The sequence below is a fragment of the Balaenoptera physalus genome (assembly GCF_965194825.1).
Source record: "Balaenoptera physalus genome assembly, chromosome: X".
Taxonomy (NCBI): domain Eukaryota; kingdom Metazoa; phylum Chordata; class Mammalia; order Artiodactyla; family Balaenopteridae; genus Balaenoptera; species Balaenoptera physalus.
In genome coordinates, this window is record NC_138903.1 from 92,123,483 (window position 1) to 92,140,720 (window position 17,238).

Sequence of the window (17,238 nt, forward strand, 5' to 3'; positions counted from 1 at the left end):
ATTTAATAGGCAGAAACCTGGGTCGATTGAACGATACATTGTTTTTTCCTGGGGAATTCCTAGCCTCCATTCGCAATATTTTCTTCCACGTGGAGGGACAGCCACGGCCAAACCCATGTAACCTCTCTATACACTCACTCCTCTATCTAGAGAATCACTTACCTGATTAGTGAGGCTGGATGAACAAACAGGTTGCACAGCCCAGGCCCTCTCCCTTCAAAGTTCTTGAACCAACCTGCCCTTATGGAGCACATGTTTACTCTGCCCTCAGGAGTGGGTCTACAAATAGATCCACAGCTCCTTTCCCTTTTCTGTGTCTCGCCGGGTCCCAAACTATTCCTATGGTCTTGCTCTAAAATGACTGAGTCTTTAAGGGGCCTTGAAAATACACCCCTTCTCCATATCTTGACTCTAAACCAACTGAGAAATATGAAAAATAAGGTGAAAATACATCAACTTTATTCCTTATAAAGGTGATATTGTAGAATGTGGCTCAGATTTCCACAAGGGTAGTGGTCTTCGTATTAATGAACCCCAGAACTGCACAGACGTATCCACCCAGCAGTGCTGCGCTGGGACAGTCAGAAAGGACCAGGACTGCAATGCATATGTCTCTGAGGTCTGGTGAAGGCATCCTATGTGTACTCAAGAAGAGTGGCTTCCTTGCAGGCTATCCCTGTAGCAGGAGAAAGTATTTCAGGACACCTTTGAGAAACCCTTCGCAAAATGAATAAAGAGCCCTGTTCTGACAACGTACTCACCAAGGCACCTTCTGAGGATACGGCTTTCCATGTGCCTCAGGGAGCAGTTTGTAGCAATACCTCTCCATCCCTTCACAAGCATGACTGCAGTGGAGCCTCGTCTTGTGGAAGGGATTGGAGTTAATTTCCAAATTGCAAGATTAGGATGAAATCATATGTCATGAAAATTTCTCTTGGAAGTCCCCTCAAGAAGGAATCGAGGAAATGTTCAAAAACTATATCCACACATAAACCAAAACACACATTATAGGCAGGCAACTACAGATAAAACATGCAACAAAATGAGTGTATTTCACATACGGATATATGCATATGTAATAAAACTATAAAGAAATATATAAAGAATGAAAAATCCAAATTCTTATTCGTGGTTACTCCTGGATAAGAAGGAGGCTAATGAGTCAGAAAAGTACTTCAAATGAGTTTCAATTGTATATGTAATGTTTTATTATTTAATATTGGGTATATAGAAGTATGTTATATTATCTTTATAATTTGTGCCTGAAATATTTCTTTTTTTTTTTACAGTATTTTTCTTAAATTTATTTATTTATTTATTTATGACTGTGTTGGGTCTTCGTTTCTGTGCGAGGGCTTTCTCTAGTTGTGGCAAGCGTCCCTCTTAGAACTGCTTTTGCTGTGTCCCATAGGTTTTGGAAAGATGTATTTTTATTTTCATTTGTCTCCAGGTATTTTCTAACTTCCTCTTTGATTTCCTCACTGACACATTGGTTTATTACTAGCATATTGTTTAGTCTCCATGTGTTTGTGGTTTTCCCATTTTTCTTTATGTAATCATTTTCTAGTTTCATACAGTGTGGTTAGAAAAAATGCTTGGTACAATTTCTGTCCTCTTAAATTTGTTGAGACTTGGGTTTTCTTGTGGCATAGCATGTGATCTATCCTGGAGAAAGTTTCATGTGCACTTGAGAAGAATGTGTATTCTGCTGTTTTTGAATGGAATGTCCTGTAGATGTCTATTGAGTGCAACTGGTCTAATGTGTCATTTAAGGCCACTGTTTCCTTATTGATTTTTTATCTGGATTATCTGTCTATTGCTGTAAGTGGGCTGTTAAAGTTCCCTAATATTATTGTATTCTTGTCAATTTCTTCCAAGAAATTTTAAACAGCAGATGAGACACAGCTGGATGGAGAATTGGTGAATTATAAAATAGATGAAAGAAATTACACAGAATAACTCATAGTAAGATAAGTGAAGTAAAAGATTAAAGAGAGGCCAAGAGACCTAAGAAATGGACTAAGAAGGTATTAAGTGCATTTTGTAGGCATGCCAGAAGTGGTAACCTGGTTAAATTTTAGAATAATAATATTCACAGGGACACGGTTAATAATTATCCAGAATTTAGGAAAGCCATGATAAAAACTCTCCAGAAAGTGAGCATAGAGTGAACCTACCTCAACATAATAAAGGCCCTATATGACAGACCCACAGCAAACATTATTCTCAATGGTGAAAAACTGAAAGCTTTTCCTCTAAAATCAGGAACAAGACAAGGGTGCCCACTCTCACCACTATTATTCAACATACTTTTCAAAGTCCTAGGCATGGCAATCAGAGAAGAAAAAGAAATAAAAGGAACCTAAATTGGAAAAGAAGAAGTAAAACTGTCACTGTTTGCAGATGACATGATACTATACATAGAAAATCCTAAAGATGCCACCAGAAAACTACTAGAGCTAATCAATGAATTTAGTAAAGTTGCAGGATACAAAATTAATACACAGAAATCTCTTGCATTCCTATACACTAACAATGAAAGATCAGAAAGAGAAATTAAGGAAACAATCCCATTTACCATTGCAATGATAAGAATAATATACCTAGGAATAAACCTACCTAAGGAGGCAAAATCCTGTACATAGAAAACTATAAGACACTGATGAAAGAAATTAAAGATGACACAAACAGATGGAGAGATATAACATGTTCCTGGATTGGAAAGATCAATATTGTGAAAATGACTGTACTACCCAAAGCAATCTACAGATTCAATGCAATCCCTATCAAATTACCAATGGCATTTTTCACAAAACTAGAACAAAACATTTTACAATTTGTATGGAAACACAAAAGACCTGGAATAGCAAAAGCACTCTTGAGAAACAAAAATGGAGCTGAATGAATCAGTCTCCCTGACTTCAGACTATACTACAAAGCTACAGTAATCAATACAGTATGGTACTGGCACAAAAACAGAAATGTAGATCAATGGAACAGGATAGAAAGCCCATAGATAAACCCACACACCTATGGTCACTTAATCTATAACAAAGGAGGCCAGAATATAAAATGGAGCAAAGATAGCCTCTTCAATAAGTGGTGCTGGGAAAACCAGAAAGCCACATGTAAAAGAATGAAATTAGAACAGTCCCTAACAACATACACAAAAATAAATTCAAATGGTTTAAAGACCTAAATGTAAGGCCAGACACTGTAAAACTCTTACAGGAAAACATAGGCAGAACACTCTTTGACATAAATTGCAGTAAGAACTTTTTTGACCCACCTCCTAGAGTAATGAGAATAAAAACAAAAATAAAAAAATGGGACCTAATGAAACTTAAAAGCTTTTGCACAGCAAAGGAAACCAAAAACAGATGAAAAGACAACCCTCAGAATGGGAGAAAATATTTGCAAACAAAGTGACTGACAAATGATTAATCTCTAAATTATAAAAAGAGCTCATGCAGCTCAATAAAAAAAAAAACCCACAACCCAATCAAAAAATGGGTGGAAGATCTAAATAGACATTTCTCCAAAGAAGGCATGCAGGTGGCCAACAAACACATGAAAAGATGCTCAATATCAGTAATTATTAGAGAAATGCAAATCAAAACTACAATGAGATATCATCTCACACCACTCAGAATGGCCATCAACAAAAAATCTACAAACAATAAATGCTGGAGAGGGTGTGGAGAAAAGGGAACCCTCTTGTGTTGTTGGTGGGAATGTAAATTGATACAGCCACTATGGAGAACAGTATGGAGGTTCCTTAAAAAACTAAAAATAGAACTACCATATGACCCAGCAATCCCACTACTGTGCATAAACCCAGAGAAAACCATAATTCAAAAACACACTTGCACCCCAGTATTCATTGCAGCACTATTTACAATAGCCAGGACATGGAAGCAACTTAAGTGTCCATCAACAGAGGAATGGATAAAGAAGATGTGGTACATATATACAATGGAATATTACTCAGCCATAAAAAGGAATGAAATTAGGTCATTTGTAGAGACATGGATGGACCTAGAGACTGTTATACAGAATGAAGTTAAGTCAAAGAGAAAAACAAATATCGTATATTAACACATATATGTTGAATCTGAACAACTGGTATAGATGATCTTATTTACAAAGCAGAAATAGAGACACAGAAGTAGAGAACAGACATATGGAAGGGGGAAAGGGGGGTTGGGATGAACTGGGAGATTGGGATTGACATATATACACTTTTTTTTTTTATGGCTGTGTTGGGTCTTCGTTTCTGTGCGAGGGCTTTCTCTAGTTGCGGCAAGTGGGGGCCACTCTTCATCGCGGTGCGTGGGCCTCTCACTATCGCGGCCTCTCTTGTTGCGGAGCACAGGATCCAAACGTGCAGGCTCAGTAAACTGTGGCTCATGGGCCTAGTTGCTCCATGGCATGTGGGATCTTCCCAGACCAGGGCTCGAACTCGTGTCCCCTGCATTGGCAGGCAGATTCTCAACCACTGTGCCACCAGGAAAGCCCTGACATATATACACTTTTGATACTATGTATAAAATAGATAACTAATGAAAACCTACTGTATAGCACAGCGAACTCTACTCAGTGCTCTGTGGTGACCTAAATGGGAAGGGAGTCCAAAAAAGAGGGGATATATGTGTATGTATAGCTGATTCACTTTGCTGTACAGTATAAACTAACACAGTATTGTAAAACAACTGTTGTCTAAAAAAAAAAAAGGGGGCACAGACAACATCTCACAAGATTCAGGACCCAGGACAGAAGAAGTAATTTGAAAGAATCCTAGTCAGACCCACCTACTGATCTTGGAGAGTCTGCTTGAGAGGTGGGAGGCAACTGGAGCTCACTCTGGGCGCATAGACACTGTTGGCAGCCATTTTGGGGAGCTCTTTCTACCACATGGACACTGGTGCTGGCAAGTGCCATTTTGGCCTCCTCCCACTAGCTTATAAGCCTCAGGACCCAGCCCTGCCTCTGACCACCAGCCTGTAGGCACCAGGATTGGATGTTTCAGGCCAAGCAACTAGACAGGCAGGGTCCACCCAACAGCAGGCAGGCTGCCTTAAGATGCCCTGAGCCCACAGGTGCCACTGTACACATCACTGTCCACTAGAGTGCCTAGGATCTGGCCCTGCACATGACAGTACAGGCACTAGACCTGGGACACCCAGGGTCCTGCAGCCAGAGCCCTAGGACATGGCTCTGGTCACCATTGAGCTGGCAGTAACCCTAGGACAGCCTGGGCCCCAGCCCCACCCACCAGCAGGCCAACACCAGCTCTGAGATACCTTGGACTCCTCAGCCAGCTGCCCCAGAATCCAGCCCCACTCACCAGCAGGCCAGTACCAGTTTTTTTGATACACTAGAACCTGCAGCCAGCTCTATCTGGAAAGGGCCCCACACACCAGCAGGCCAAAACTAGATCTGGGCTGCTCTTGGATCCTGTCCAGCATCTGCCTGAGCACCTTTGTCTCCAAGACAGCCCCAAGTGCTTGCCACTGAACAGGTGTTGATGTGCCATGGACGAGATGCACAATCAGGACTACTGTCCCATCTGGGTCGCCAAAATTTTTACAGAAGCAGACTTGGGTCCACTCGTCCGCACACAGTAAAGTCAATCTACTGACGCTGTGTTGTGGTGAACGAAAGTGCAGTGTTTATTGCAGGTACCAAACAAGGAGCACAGTTGGCTAATACTCAAAAGGCCTGAACTCCCCAATGGTTTTAAGAGAAAGGTTTTTAAAAACAGAGTGAGGGAGAGGGTTGTGGGGGTTTTGACCAGCTCATGGACATTCTTCTGATTGGTTGGTGGTGAAGTATAATGGGAATCAACATCATCAACCTTCTAGTTTGAACCGGTTTGGGGGTCTACATGCTTGTGGTCAGTATAGAGTTAACTTCTTTCACCTGGTGGGGATTTCAGTATCTGCAAAACAGCTCAAAGTATATGGCTTAGAATATTATCTATAGCCCTTGTGGAGGAAATAAAGTCCTTGACTTTGTGTAATGGCTAAACTATTATTATTTTGTCTTGCTTGATTGTTTTCCTTTGTTTCTGTATTTTCTCACTTCTCTGATTAAGTTTATTCTTTGGAACTCAGGGAAGGCCTAGCATGCTAAACTTTTTCTGCAAACAAGAGGCAGGTGGAAGACAAGGGGGAAGGGGGTCTGTCCTGGGAAGGCCCATGATCCTAATAATGGGCTCATTGGTCCTGAATCCTGGCTCTCCTTGTCCCAAGGAGAGCTCTTGATGTATGATGAGCCACCAGACTGATTCCAAATTGGGCTGGAAATACCAGAACTTAATGCCCCCTCCTGGCTCAGGCATTGCCCCCTTTATGCCTGCACTATTCAGAAAAGCTCCCTCTAGTATACTGCCCCGGCCCATTCTCTCTCTTAAGCTAATAGGGCTCTGCCATAGGTGAAATCCTCTATGTGTTTGGTCTCTACAAAAGGGTTTTGTACTTTTTTGGATGGGCTCAAGAAAAGTTTTATTTTTTGTATATTATCCAGTGTTTGTCTCATTGTTTGGCTGAGAGTGACATTCTTTACCGGTTTCTACATCTTAATCCAAAGGAGAATTTTCAACCAATTTAACAATACAAATAGAAAACTTATCACAGTTAACCAAAAATTGAGTTTTAAAGCAAATCATAATAAATTTCCAAGGTTGAAATGACAGAGCATGTTCTTTCTCCACAGAAATGGGAGACTACAAATCAATTAAAAATAAAAGTAACAGGAAAACCACCAACTGCTTCTGAATTAAATAATAACTCACAGAAACACAAACAAAAAGCCATTGGGCTAAGAGGAAAACACAATGGAAATTAGATTATATTAACAATATAATTAATATTAATATTGGAACACTGCAAGGACAAGGAGAAAGTTATCTTAGTTCTTTTACTGCTCACCATCTTTCTCTTAACTTAATGCAAAGGTCAAGAGAGATGTTCCTCTTCCAGCTCTGGATTCATATTACTAAATAACCATGTTTGAAAAGAAGCTTCAAGGAAGCACACCCAGGTTCATCCCAGGTCACCTCCCCACACACTTTGGGACAATGCTTGTGGCTCATGGTCTGTAGGACCTTATTGGCTGCTGCAGTGGACACTGGTGCTTGAGCTACTCTCATTGAACACTCCTGTCATCCTATGATACATAATTGTGGGTCATAAAGTTTTGTCTTTTAAATGTCATAAGAAATAGAATGTAAAAATTTAGAATTGGATAAGTCTGAACATATAGGAATAGTAACTTCAGAATTCAGGGATGTGGAGAAGTAAATTGGGCCAAGAAAATTTTAATTTAGATATTTGTGTACTATTTTTGGTTCCTCATTTATGTATATTAAATAATTCTGAATATGGGGTATGTTGAAAGAAGTTTGATTGTAGTACCTTTGATTTTTCTTATCAGTTTCTTCACTTTACCTTTAAAAACTTCTGGATTATTGTACCCTATCTCTTAGGGAGTTAGGGAATGAAAGAGGTAAATAAAATGTTTACAAAAATAATAATGACCTTAGAGATTACCAGAAAGGCTGGAACAGGAATTGTTTTTTGAACTTTCAAATTCAGTTATTTCCACAATGTGTTTCCGTTTTTGCTTAAGTTTTACAGTGAATTCTGTGATACAGATAATGTTGAAAAAAGTTTGAATGAGGTATGCTTGTCCTATTAATACTATTTTCTTAGGGTTGGAACTTATAGTTTGTTATTTAAGCAGTAAAGTCCTTGCTCTAATTTGTATTTTCAGTAGCCAGCACCATTAGATCATGATTGCCTTTTAGGCATCCATTTTCCTCAATCACCCTCTGAAGTGAATAATTGCATATGCTCATTTCTCCTCCAGGTCTTCAACATCAAACCCCATTTTCCCTCTCTCCTTCCTAGATGTCATGTGTGTCACTCACCCTTACACTTCTGCCTTCACAGCCTATATGGTGCAGTTGTAACACTGGTTTACTAATGCCTGTATTTGATTATTGGATTTACTAAATGTAACACACACCTAGCACAATAAAAACATCCTAGTTTCTTCACAGGAATTCACACATAATATATGTATATGATCAGTGTGCAAGAAAAGTTCTGAAAAACATTTTTATGTCATATGGGCAGACACTGGGATATTGAAGCAGCAACAATGAACACAATAGAAATTATGTAATTTTATAAAATATTGTTTTTATTATGGGTCCACAGTTCTGTTTTGAAACTGTGATGGTTCTGCAGTGAGTTTTTCGCTTCCAAAACTATGTTCCGGTTGTATAAGACCATCTCGAGGTCCCATCCAGAGAAATTTAACTGCGGTTGATTTGGTGGAAGTTTTTCCTGGTATCCTCGGGAACCATATCCTTTTTTCACATTCTTTCTTAAGATTTTTCTAATATTCCACAAAAATAATAAATAATAATACTGATAAGGGGATTCATTTATCCTAAATCTGTACTCCAATGATCCTGAGGAGATCTGGAATGGGTGGTTGCAGGCCTGGGAGTCCCAGATCTAATGTCCACTTGCTGGTGGGAGGGGCCATGTCCCAGAGGTGTCCTGAAGCTTGTGTCAGCCCATTGGTGGGTGGGACCAAATTCCAGGGCTGCTAGCTGAGCAGCCCAAGATGTCCTGAGCTGGTGTCTAGGGCCAGGACCCTTGGGGTCCTGGGGCGGGTGCCAGCCTGCTTTGGTGTGGGATGGGTCCTGATATGGCAGGATGAAGGGCTGTGATGGTCCTGGGGCTGGTGTCTCCTCACTGGTGGGTGGTGGCTAGTGCCAGCCTGGTAGGCAGAGCTGGGTCCTGGGGTCTCTGGCTGCAGGGCCCAGGGGTCCCAGAGCTTGTGTTTTGGCCTACTTGTGGGCAGGGGTGAGGCCCAGGGATTCCCGGGACTAGTGCAGGCTCACTGGTGTGTGGAGCCGGGTCCTGGGAATGTGGGCTGTATGGCCCTGAGGGTCTTGGAGTTGGTGTTTCAGCTTACTGGTAGGCTGGACTGGGGTCCAGAGTATCATGGGATGGTGCCTACCCATTGATGGATGAGGTTGGTGCTGGGGCTAGTTCCAGCCCAGTGGAGCGGGGCCAGGTCCTGGGGTGGACTGGACTGGGTTCCAGGGTAGGTGTGGGCTTCAGGGGTCTCAAGGCAGCAGGCCTGCTGGTGGATGGGGCTGTGTCTCTGTCTGGGCTTTTGCTTGGCCTGAGATGTCACAGTACTGGTGCTGATAGGCTGCTGGTCAGAGCTGGGTTCCAGCACTAACAAGCTAGAAGGAGGATTCCAAAATAGCACTTGCCAGTACCAGTGTCACGTGGTAGAACCAGCTCCCCAAAATGGCTGCCACCTCTGTCTATATCCCCATGGTGAGCTCCAGTTGCCTTCTGCCTCTCCAGGAGGCTCTCCAGGATCAGCAGATGGGTCTAACCCAGGCTCCTTTCAAATTACTGCTTATGCCCTAGATCCCCAAGCTTGTTAGATTTTGTGTGTGCCTTTTAAGAGTGGAGTCTCTATTTCCCACAGCCCTCTGGCTCTCCTAACAGTAAGCTTCACTGGCCTTCAAAGCCAAGTATTCTGGGGGCTCATCTTCCTGGTGCAGGACCCCCAGTCTGGGGAGCCTTATGTGGGGCTTGGATCACTTATTCCTTGGGGAGAACCTCTGCAATTGTAATTATCCTCCCATTAGTAGGTTGCCCACCTGAAGGTATGGGTCTTGACCATGTCTCCACCTCCTTAACCGTGTACCAAGTTTAAAATTGTTTTCTTCACAATACTTAGATTCTAAAAGTATTCCAAAGGCTAGAATTGGTGAAGATCTATTGGGTGAAAAATATATACTCACCTAATTCTCTAAGAAACCTCCTTAGGGAGAGAAAATATATCAATAAAGTGGGGAATATTTTAAAATTAAAAGCACAATGCTTTCAAGAATCTTTGATAATACATGCAAAGATATTTATGCATGTATGAATGTAAAATAGTATAGAAATGGAACCAAATTATAGAAATTGATCCAAACAAGGATTTAAGGATAAACAAGAACTGAAGAGATGGAGATCATCAATGAGCCAAATGGCCAAGCTTCCAGGGGTGTTTCTGGTCAGACTTTCAAGGAAGAGTTAATTCTGATGCTAATAAAATAGTTCAAGATTATGAATGAAAAGACCATTTTATTTCAAGAAATACAATATGATGATAAAACTTATTGAAGAAAGCATGCTAAACAACTTTCTGAGCAGTCTCATTTATATATGAGGATACAAAAGTCCTTCTTGAAATATTATCAAATAAATCTGGTTTCACATTACAGAAAAGACTAAATAAGGGAAATAGCATTACTGCTGTAAATAAGAAATTACAAACAAACAAACAAAAAAAATGGTTATGAAGAACCTAGGGGCAGGACAGGAATAAAGACACAGATGCAGAGAATGGATTTGAGGACACGGGGAGGGGGAAGGGTAAACTGGGATGAAGTGAGAGTGGCATGGACATATATATACTACCAAATGTAAAATAGATAGCTAGTGGGAAGCAGCCGCATAGCACAGGGAGATCAGCTCGGTGCTTTGTGACCACCTAGAGGTGTTGGATAGGGAGGGTGGGAGGGAGACGCAAGAGGGAGGAGATATGGGGATATATGTACACATACAGCTGATTCACTTTGTTATAAAGCAGAAACTAACACACCATTGTAAAGCAATTATACTCCAATAAAGATGTTAAGAAAAAAATAAAAAGAAATTACAAGCATCAAATCAGGGGATCATCATTCATAAAACAGAATATGTCATATAGACTTTTTTCAGCATGACCCCTATTGTGGAATTTATTTAACTAAATAATAAATAATATTAGAGTCCAGAATTTTAAAAGTTCATGAAAAGGTACCTTTTTCAAGCTTCCTAGAAACTGAAAGTAACTAGGATAACTCATTCAGATTTATCTGATTCTATTATTTTCTGGTCTATACCTTTGTTTTTTAAAATGCAAAGCTTCATGACCTGCAAATATGCTTCACTAGATGATGAGAGCATCCAGTCAGAGCAACCCAAGCTCCACCCTTCACTGGCTCAGCCAATGAAGGACCTGCAGACCCTCAGCCACAGCCGTTGGCTCAAAGTAGGAGCAGGTGACCTGAGTTGAGCAAATAAGTGCCTTCCTGGGTGTTTTCTTGGAGACTGAGGAGAATATTGGTGTGGTATTTTTTTTGACTGTGGTTTGCTCAGGGCCCTAAATCTCAATCCCTGCTAATAGTGGGCTATTGGAGAAAAAGTATTTCTCTGGTTAGACAGGCTAGAAAAGTAACCCCACATATATTTAAGAAATGCTGAGTAAAAGTACTCTAGGTGAGCAATTGTTTTTCCTATCTCATATATGTATGAGTACTCACTTACCAGCTACTGGTCTTTCACCTGCCGCCATGTACGTCTCATATGTTCCCACTAAGTTTAATACTTAACACCGCTCAGGATGGAATCAATATGTCAATGAATAGGATGATTACCAGATGCAACTGAACAATGGGAGTTATTATCCAACCCCAGCTCACCTGACAACATTTCATTCTTTCCTTTAGGCCCTCTAAAATCCAATCTTGTGGTGGATTACTGTGCAAATACAGAGGTTGCTGAATCTATCATGGATGTATAGTATCTTTCTCAAGTTTGCAAATGGCAATGTTGAAAGGAGAGCAAATGTGTGGGATGACAGAATCAGGATGCAAAGATATCTGATCATAAGCAAATTTGAGCGTGTCAGCAACCAGGATGGTTCCTCATCATGTAACTTGGATCCAAAGGACCCGGGAGGTATCATCAGGAGAAGACAGAGGTATAGAGGCAGGCACACAACAGCTGATTTCAACTATTGGAGCAGGTATTAACTACGTGGTGTGGGACTCTAGTACAGTCCTAGGACTATTGGATAGAAATTACATGGAGGCAGGTTTGGGCACAGTGTAAGCAGCCTGTTGCAGCAAGGGGCTGAGTAACTCTATCGGATAATTGTCTCAGGCAAGAGGTAAGGTATTGGTGACCAACATGGTTACTTCCAACTCTCAAATCCTCTGGCTACTCTAAGCCCTGTGATGGTGTCACCTCACTGACATTTGAGCAAAGGTGACCCCCCGCTCCCGGTTTTGCTTAGGGAAGTTTATGCTATTGCAGAGACCATAGCTTTCACCTCCTATAAACCCAGTGATTATTCAAGAATGTCAGCTCTTAGAAGGGAGTGGTAAGATAATACTTGAGATTGCAAATAGGTATGGACAGCATAATCCCTTTTAGTCAGAAAATATATGAATATTAATAGACCACAGTCAGGATGGTTATACACTCAAAGGTTAACATGCGTAATTGGTGGGATTACAGGTGATTGGTTCTTGTAAATTTCAAGTGAAGAAAGTATTGTTTTAAGGCAGTGATCTGGACTCATCTATTTATATGTATTCCTTATTATATTAGCCAGCTAGGCTTGCCATAACAAAATACTGTAGACCAGGTTGATTAAACAACAGAAATTAATTTTCTCACAGTTCTGGAGGATAGAAGTCCCAAAATCAAGATCCAGCAGGGTCATTTTCTGGTGAAAACTCTCTTCCTGGCTTGCAAGTAGACACCTTCTTGTTGGGTCCTCACATGTTGGGGAGAGAGTGATCTGGTGTCTCTTCCTCTTCTTTTATGGCCACAGTACTATCAGATTATGGCCCCGTCCTTATTATCTCAATTAACCTTAATTACCTAAATACACTATCTCCAGATCCAGTCACATTTGGGGTTAGGGCTTCAGCATATGAAATTTTTTGAAGGGGAGACAATTCAGTCCATAGCACTTATGCTCACCACAAACACCAAAAATACTTGGTTCATAAGACAGTGAATTCTGTTCAGGACAAGAATGAAACCAGAGGTTCAGTACTGTAGGTCATTAGAGGTTATTAGACATCTGAGTTTATGCTCGATAGAAGATGTGATGTGCTTAGCACAGTATGGGTTAGCAAGTGTCTCTTGCCCCCTTCCCCATCCAACCCCAACCTTGGGTGTCCCCTAACTTTAGTTGAAAAGCACTTTCCAAAAAGCAAGAAGAGTCTGGCTAAAATTCCAGCCCTTATACACCTTAGAAGATTAAATCAGACCCTGTGTTTTAATTTCCTCATTTCTGAGATAAGGGAGCTAGTCCACGTGACTTCTTCGCCCAAGGTTCTCTATCTCTATGATTCTAACTCTAAGGAAAAAGCACTTAGCATCCCTGTTGGGAGGCAGACATACTGAATAATATCCTACAAACTGAGAAGGAACTTTGAGACTGAAAAATGAAGCGAGCAGCTCCATAAAGTGCAATTATGAAGTTTTCTGTGGGTAACTTACATACAGGCACAATAGATAGGGCAGACAGATAATCCAGAGGCATTCACAGCTGCACTGCACACTGCACTGCCAACAAGGGTACAGAGGAATTTAAAGGGGCCAAAGCTAAAAGTAGAATCTGACTACCAAGAAAGAAGCACGTCTGCACCAACTGGAATAGGAGTTTTTTCCTCTCCCCAGGGGTCTCATGACCATTAACCATCTATGTCAGCAAAAGGCACTCTTCCAGGTTTCATATCAGATGAAGGCAAGGGTAAAAGTTGATAGGAAACTCATCTGGCTTGGACTCACTCCTTGTAAATTAGGCTAAAGCTCAGTCACGTGGAAAGGGGAGGAGTTAGGACTGTGTGGACTAAGATGGAGCTGACAAAAGGGAGTCAGTATGGTTCAGCCACACAATCCCCAAAGGCCCTCTTCTGTCCAGATCAGAGGAAGGCCTTTCCCATGTGCCAAATCTGCTGAAGCAGCTTTCCTGCACCCATTTTTTTTGGCTGAAAAGTACCCTTGTGTACTTTCATTCCTTAGAAGACCACCAGGAATGAACCACGGGAGCCTATTATAAACATACTGATTATATTTATTATTTTATTGCTCCATTACAAATGAAAATAAACTGTGAGAAGATGCAAAAGCATGCAACTTCATGAAGATTATAAAGCAATAGAGGAACCATTGTAGAAAGTTAAAAGTGGCTTATCCGGTAGGGGGTGCAAAGACTACAAGCACAAAGGTCATCAACGGTTAGATTATTGACAGCATCTGCCAGCTGGAATTTACGCACCAATGGAAGTTTTAAAATGAATGTCAGGGAACGTAGGCTACCCCTGACCTCTTAGCCAGGGATTGTGGGTGAGAAGACATCAGAAGATGCCTAAAATCTCTACAAAGTTTTACCAAAATCAAGACACTCAAGCAATGTTGAAATTTGCTCTTGCAAGGAGATCCCCATCTTACGATGTTTGACCACACTCTTTCTCCTGCTGGATAGCTGGGGAACAAATAAACACAAAAAAATCATTAAGAGGGTATTTACCTAAGATTAAGTTCAGTTTCTTCCAAAAGAGCTCTTTGCCAAGTCATTGGAGGCTGCCATACCTTCTTTAAATTTAGAATGCCAAGGCACTACACACAAATCCTCAGTCAGGTATGTGTGTGTGCAAATTAATGAGCTGAACATTTGTTAGACTCAACTTTGTGTTTCTTTTTCCCCATTTGAGAGGTAGATTTATGCTGTTGCCATTTTTACCATAGATCACTCTGAGACTGGGGGGCAAGTGAAGCACTTTCTTCAGATTTATCTATCACTATACAATTAGGAAGTTATGTCATTTCAGACAATTTTGACTAACTTTGGAACTTTCAGATAATGCTACATGACAGAACGTTTCCCTTGGCTTGGGGTTTCTCCTTCAGGCTGTAAGTGGGGAGGGCAAAATTGATCCCTTGATCCCTGGGAGACTTGGGTATACCCTATATCTAAACTGATTAGCTTACCTCATCTTGTCATCAGGTAGAGAAGGCCAAAACCACAGTTTGCATGGCTCATTAGGGATGAGATCAAAGACCCAAATAGCTAGATGCAAAAAAATGCCAAATAACAAAAATCGGACAAAACTAAGATGTTTCTAATGCTATGTCCAATATTCCAAGATTGGTTTCAATGTGGGTTTTAGTAGTTTTCCACCAAAAACCAGCTTTTTAAAATTCCCCCATTACTACTGGGGCCTATTTTGTGAGAACTACTTATATAAGCAAAGTAAAAATGGCAACTATTTGATATTTTTTAATGTTATACATTAAATAATTCGTACTCTATAGTTATTGCTTCCTTTGTGGTAAAATTTACTAGAAGAGTTTATTTACTGAATCTATTAATTTCACCATTGTTTGTCTCAGAAAGTCCCCATGACTTACTTTCCTTTGAGGGAAGAGTGTTTTTTTCTTTAGTGTTAGTTTTCTTCAGTTTTGACTTGTCAAACTTCTCCACTTCAGACAAGTCTGGCTTATCACTCATCTTGACTAAAAGACCGGAAAAAAAAACATAAAAAAACTTATCTGGTAGAACTATTATCACATTAAGGAGTAACAGCCAAAATTCTCACATTTAATATCAATGTGTATTTTACCTGCTGATTTTCAACAGGAAAACAGCAACAGATCTTAGAAAAGTCATATTTTTATTAAAATACTTTTTATTAACCCACATCATTACCCCATTTCTGATAGACAGTAAATGCCATTGGATCAGGATGCACTAGAAACCAAGATGTTCTAGAAACCAGGAGCCAATATGTCTGACTTTTAAAATCACAGCAAAAGTAAAATGGAGGTGATAGAAACACATGAGCAGATAGGAATAGAAGAAAAAATAAGGACTGGGTTTAACCAGCTAATGAATTTGTAAGGAGATGATAGCACTATTTGAGCACGTTCACTTTGTATTCAATTACTATGAGAGGGGGGTACTTTTCTTGGGGGTTAGGGAGCAGCACACAAAAAGGGGTAGCACAAATTGGACTAGTTTCTTTCCATTTCATCTGCCCAAAGACAGTAGATTAAGGGGCTACAATAAGAGGAGGGATTAAATCCAGTCATAACTAATTACATGTCTCACAATAACTCCTTATGGCACTGGTTTGTAAACGCTATAAGATGGCACAGCTAATTATGATCAAACCAAGAACTTCAGCAGAATGGGATAAACTAGAGCTCATTTTTATTTCACCATATTTTCCCCTCAAGAGGAGAGGGTAGTAGATGAGGCTAGGAGATGAGGTGCCATGTGATCATTCCGGGTTTGTCCAGAAGAGACAATAGGAGACCCCTGAGCCCGGAAAGCAGAGCTCTCCTGCGCGTTCCTGGCCCCACCCTGATGGGGTAAGACACGTCTAGTGCCCAGACTAGCATCGAGAGGCCCCCAAGCAGCCAGACGTCCCCAAAATGCCTCCCTTCCGTCGAGGTCACCCTAAGACCATCCTTTGACAAGCAATCAGCCACCAATCTCCAGAGGGGGGAAACAGGGACTTCAAATAATAATAACAGGGCTGGGTGCATAGACCAGTTTGTTAGCAGCAATCTGCTTACATTTCAAAATAAATATCATCATTATCGGGAGCCCAGTCCAACCTAACAGCCACGGGAAGGGAGAGAGCGAAGGGCCAGCCCCAGAGGGCCCACTCCGAGCCCCACACTCCTCATTCCCTCAGCCTCGGACTTGCAGCCACAGCGGACTGGCCGCTCTGGGGGCTCCCCCCTCGGACCTTCCAGGGACAGACCCAGGGAGGATTCCGCAACGCGCGCAGAAGGCGGCGCTGCGAAAACAAAGGCGCGGACTCGCCAGGAGGCGCAGATACGAATCGCCCGTCCCACCCCCCGCCCCTCCAATTCCAGCAGGCCCGATACGCCAGCCCCGCGGCCGCCACGCCCCCCTGTCCCCACAGTCCTCTGGCTCTGGCGGGGCCGCACGTCCTCACCCGAAGGCTTGAAGACCAGTGAAAGGTAGACCGCTGAACTGAGACCGCTTGGTACACAGGACGAGGTTAGCCTTCCTATGCGGAACCCCGCAGTTATAAGCTGCGTGACAGGCTCCGCCCCCAGACCCCGCCCCAGTCCTCGCCAATTGGCCAAGGGATCCTAGACCCGCCTCCTCGCCCCTCCCATTTATTTAGACTTGCTGACCTCAGTCTACCGCCTCCTCTCTACTCAGGACCTCACCCTTGCAACTGGGTGTTGATAACGTCATACCAGATCCGCCTATCCAGACCCCATCCAAGCCCACTGATTCCCCAAGGGATCAGTGGCTGGCCTACCTGCCCTGCTTCTCCCACTACTTTCGTCCTGAGGGTCCACTTCCCTTCCTCCCAAGTAT

The 17,238-nt window shown here is 41.8% G+C and overlaps 2 protein-coding genes across 3 annotated transcripts in view; one reads left to right on the forward strand and one right to left on the reverse strand.

Annotated features, from left to right (window-relative positions):
• PLP1 (proteolipid protein 1) overlaps positions 1–17,238 on the forward strand; it is a 345,526-nt gene that overhangs the window by 159,886 nt on the left and 168,402 nt on the right. The window lies entirely within an intron of this gene.
• Positions 13,931–16,956, reverse strand: LOC309653255 (thymosin beta-15C). 2 transcript variants are annotated; one of them, XM_082447822.1, is made up of 4 exons: positions 16,844–16,956; positions 15,285–15,389; positions 14,865–14,943; positions 13,931–14,358 (listed from the first exon to the last, which is right to left on the reverse strand). In XM_082447822.1, the coding sequence occupies exons 2-4, from the start codon at positions 15,382–15,384 to the stop codon at positions 14,175–14,177; spliced, it is 363 nt and encodes a 120-aa protein (XP_082303948.1). In that variant the 5' UTR covers positions 15,385–15,389; positions 16,844–16,956; the 3' UTR covers positions 13,931–14,174. The 2 variants fall into 2 exon arrangements, with proteins under 2 accessions (XP_082303948.1, XP_082303949.1); XM_082447823.1 differs by lacking the exon at positions 14,865–14,943 and having other exon boundaries at positions 14,171–14,358.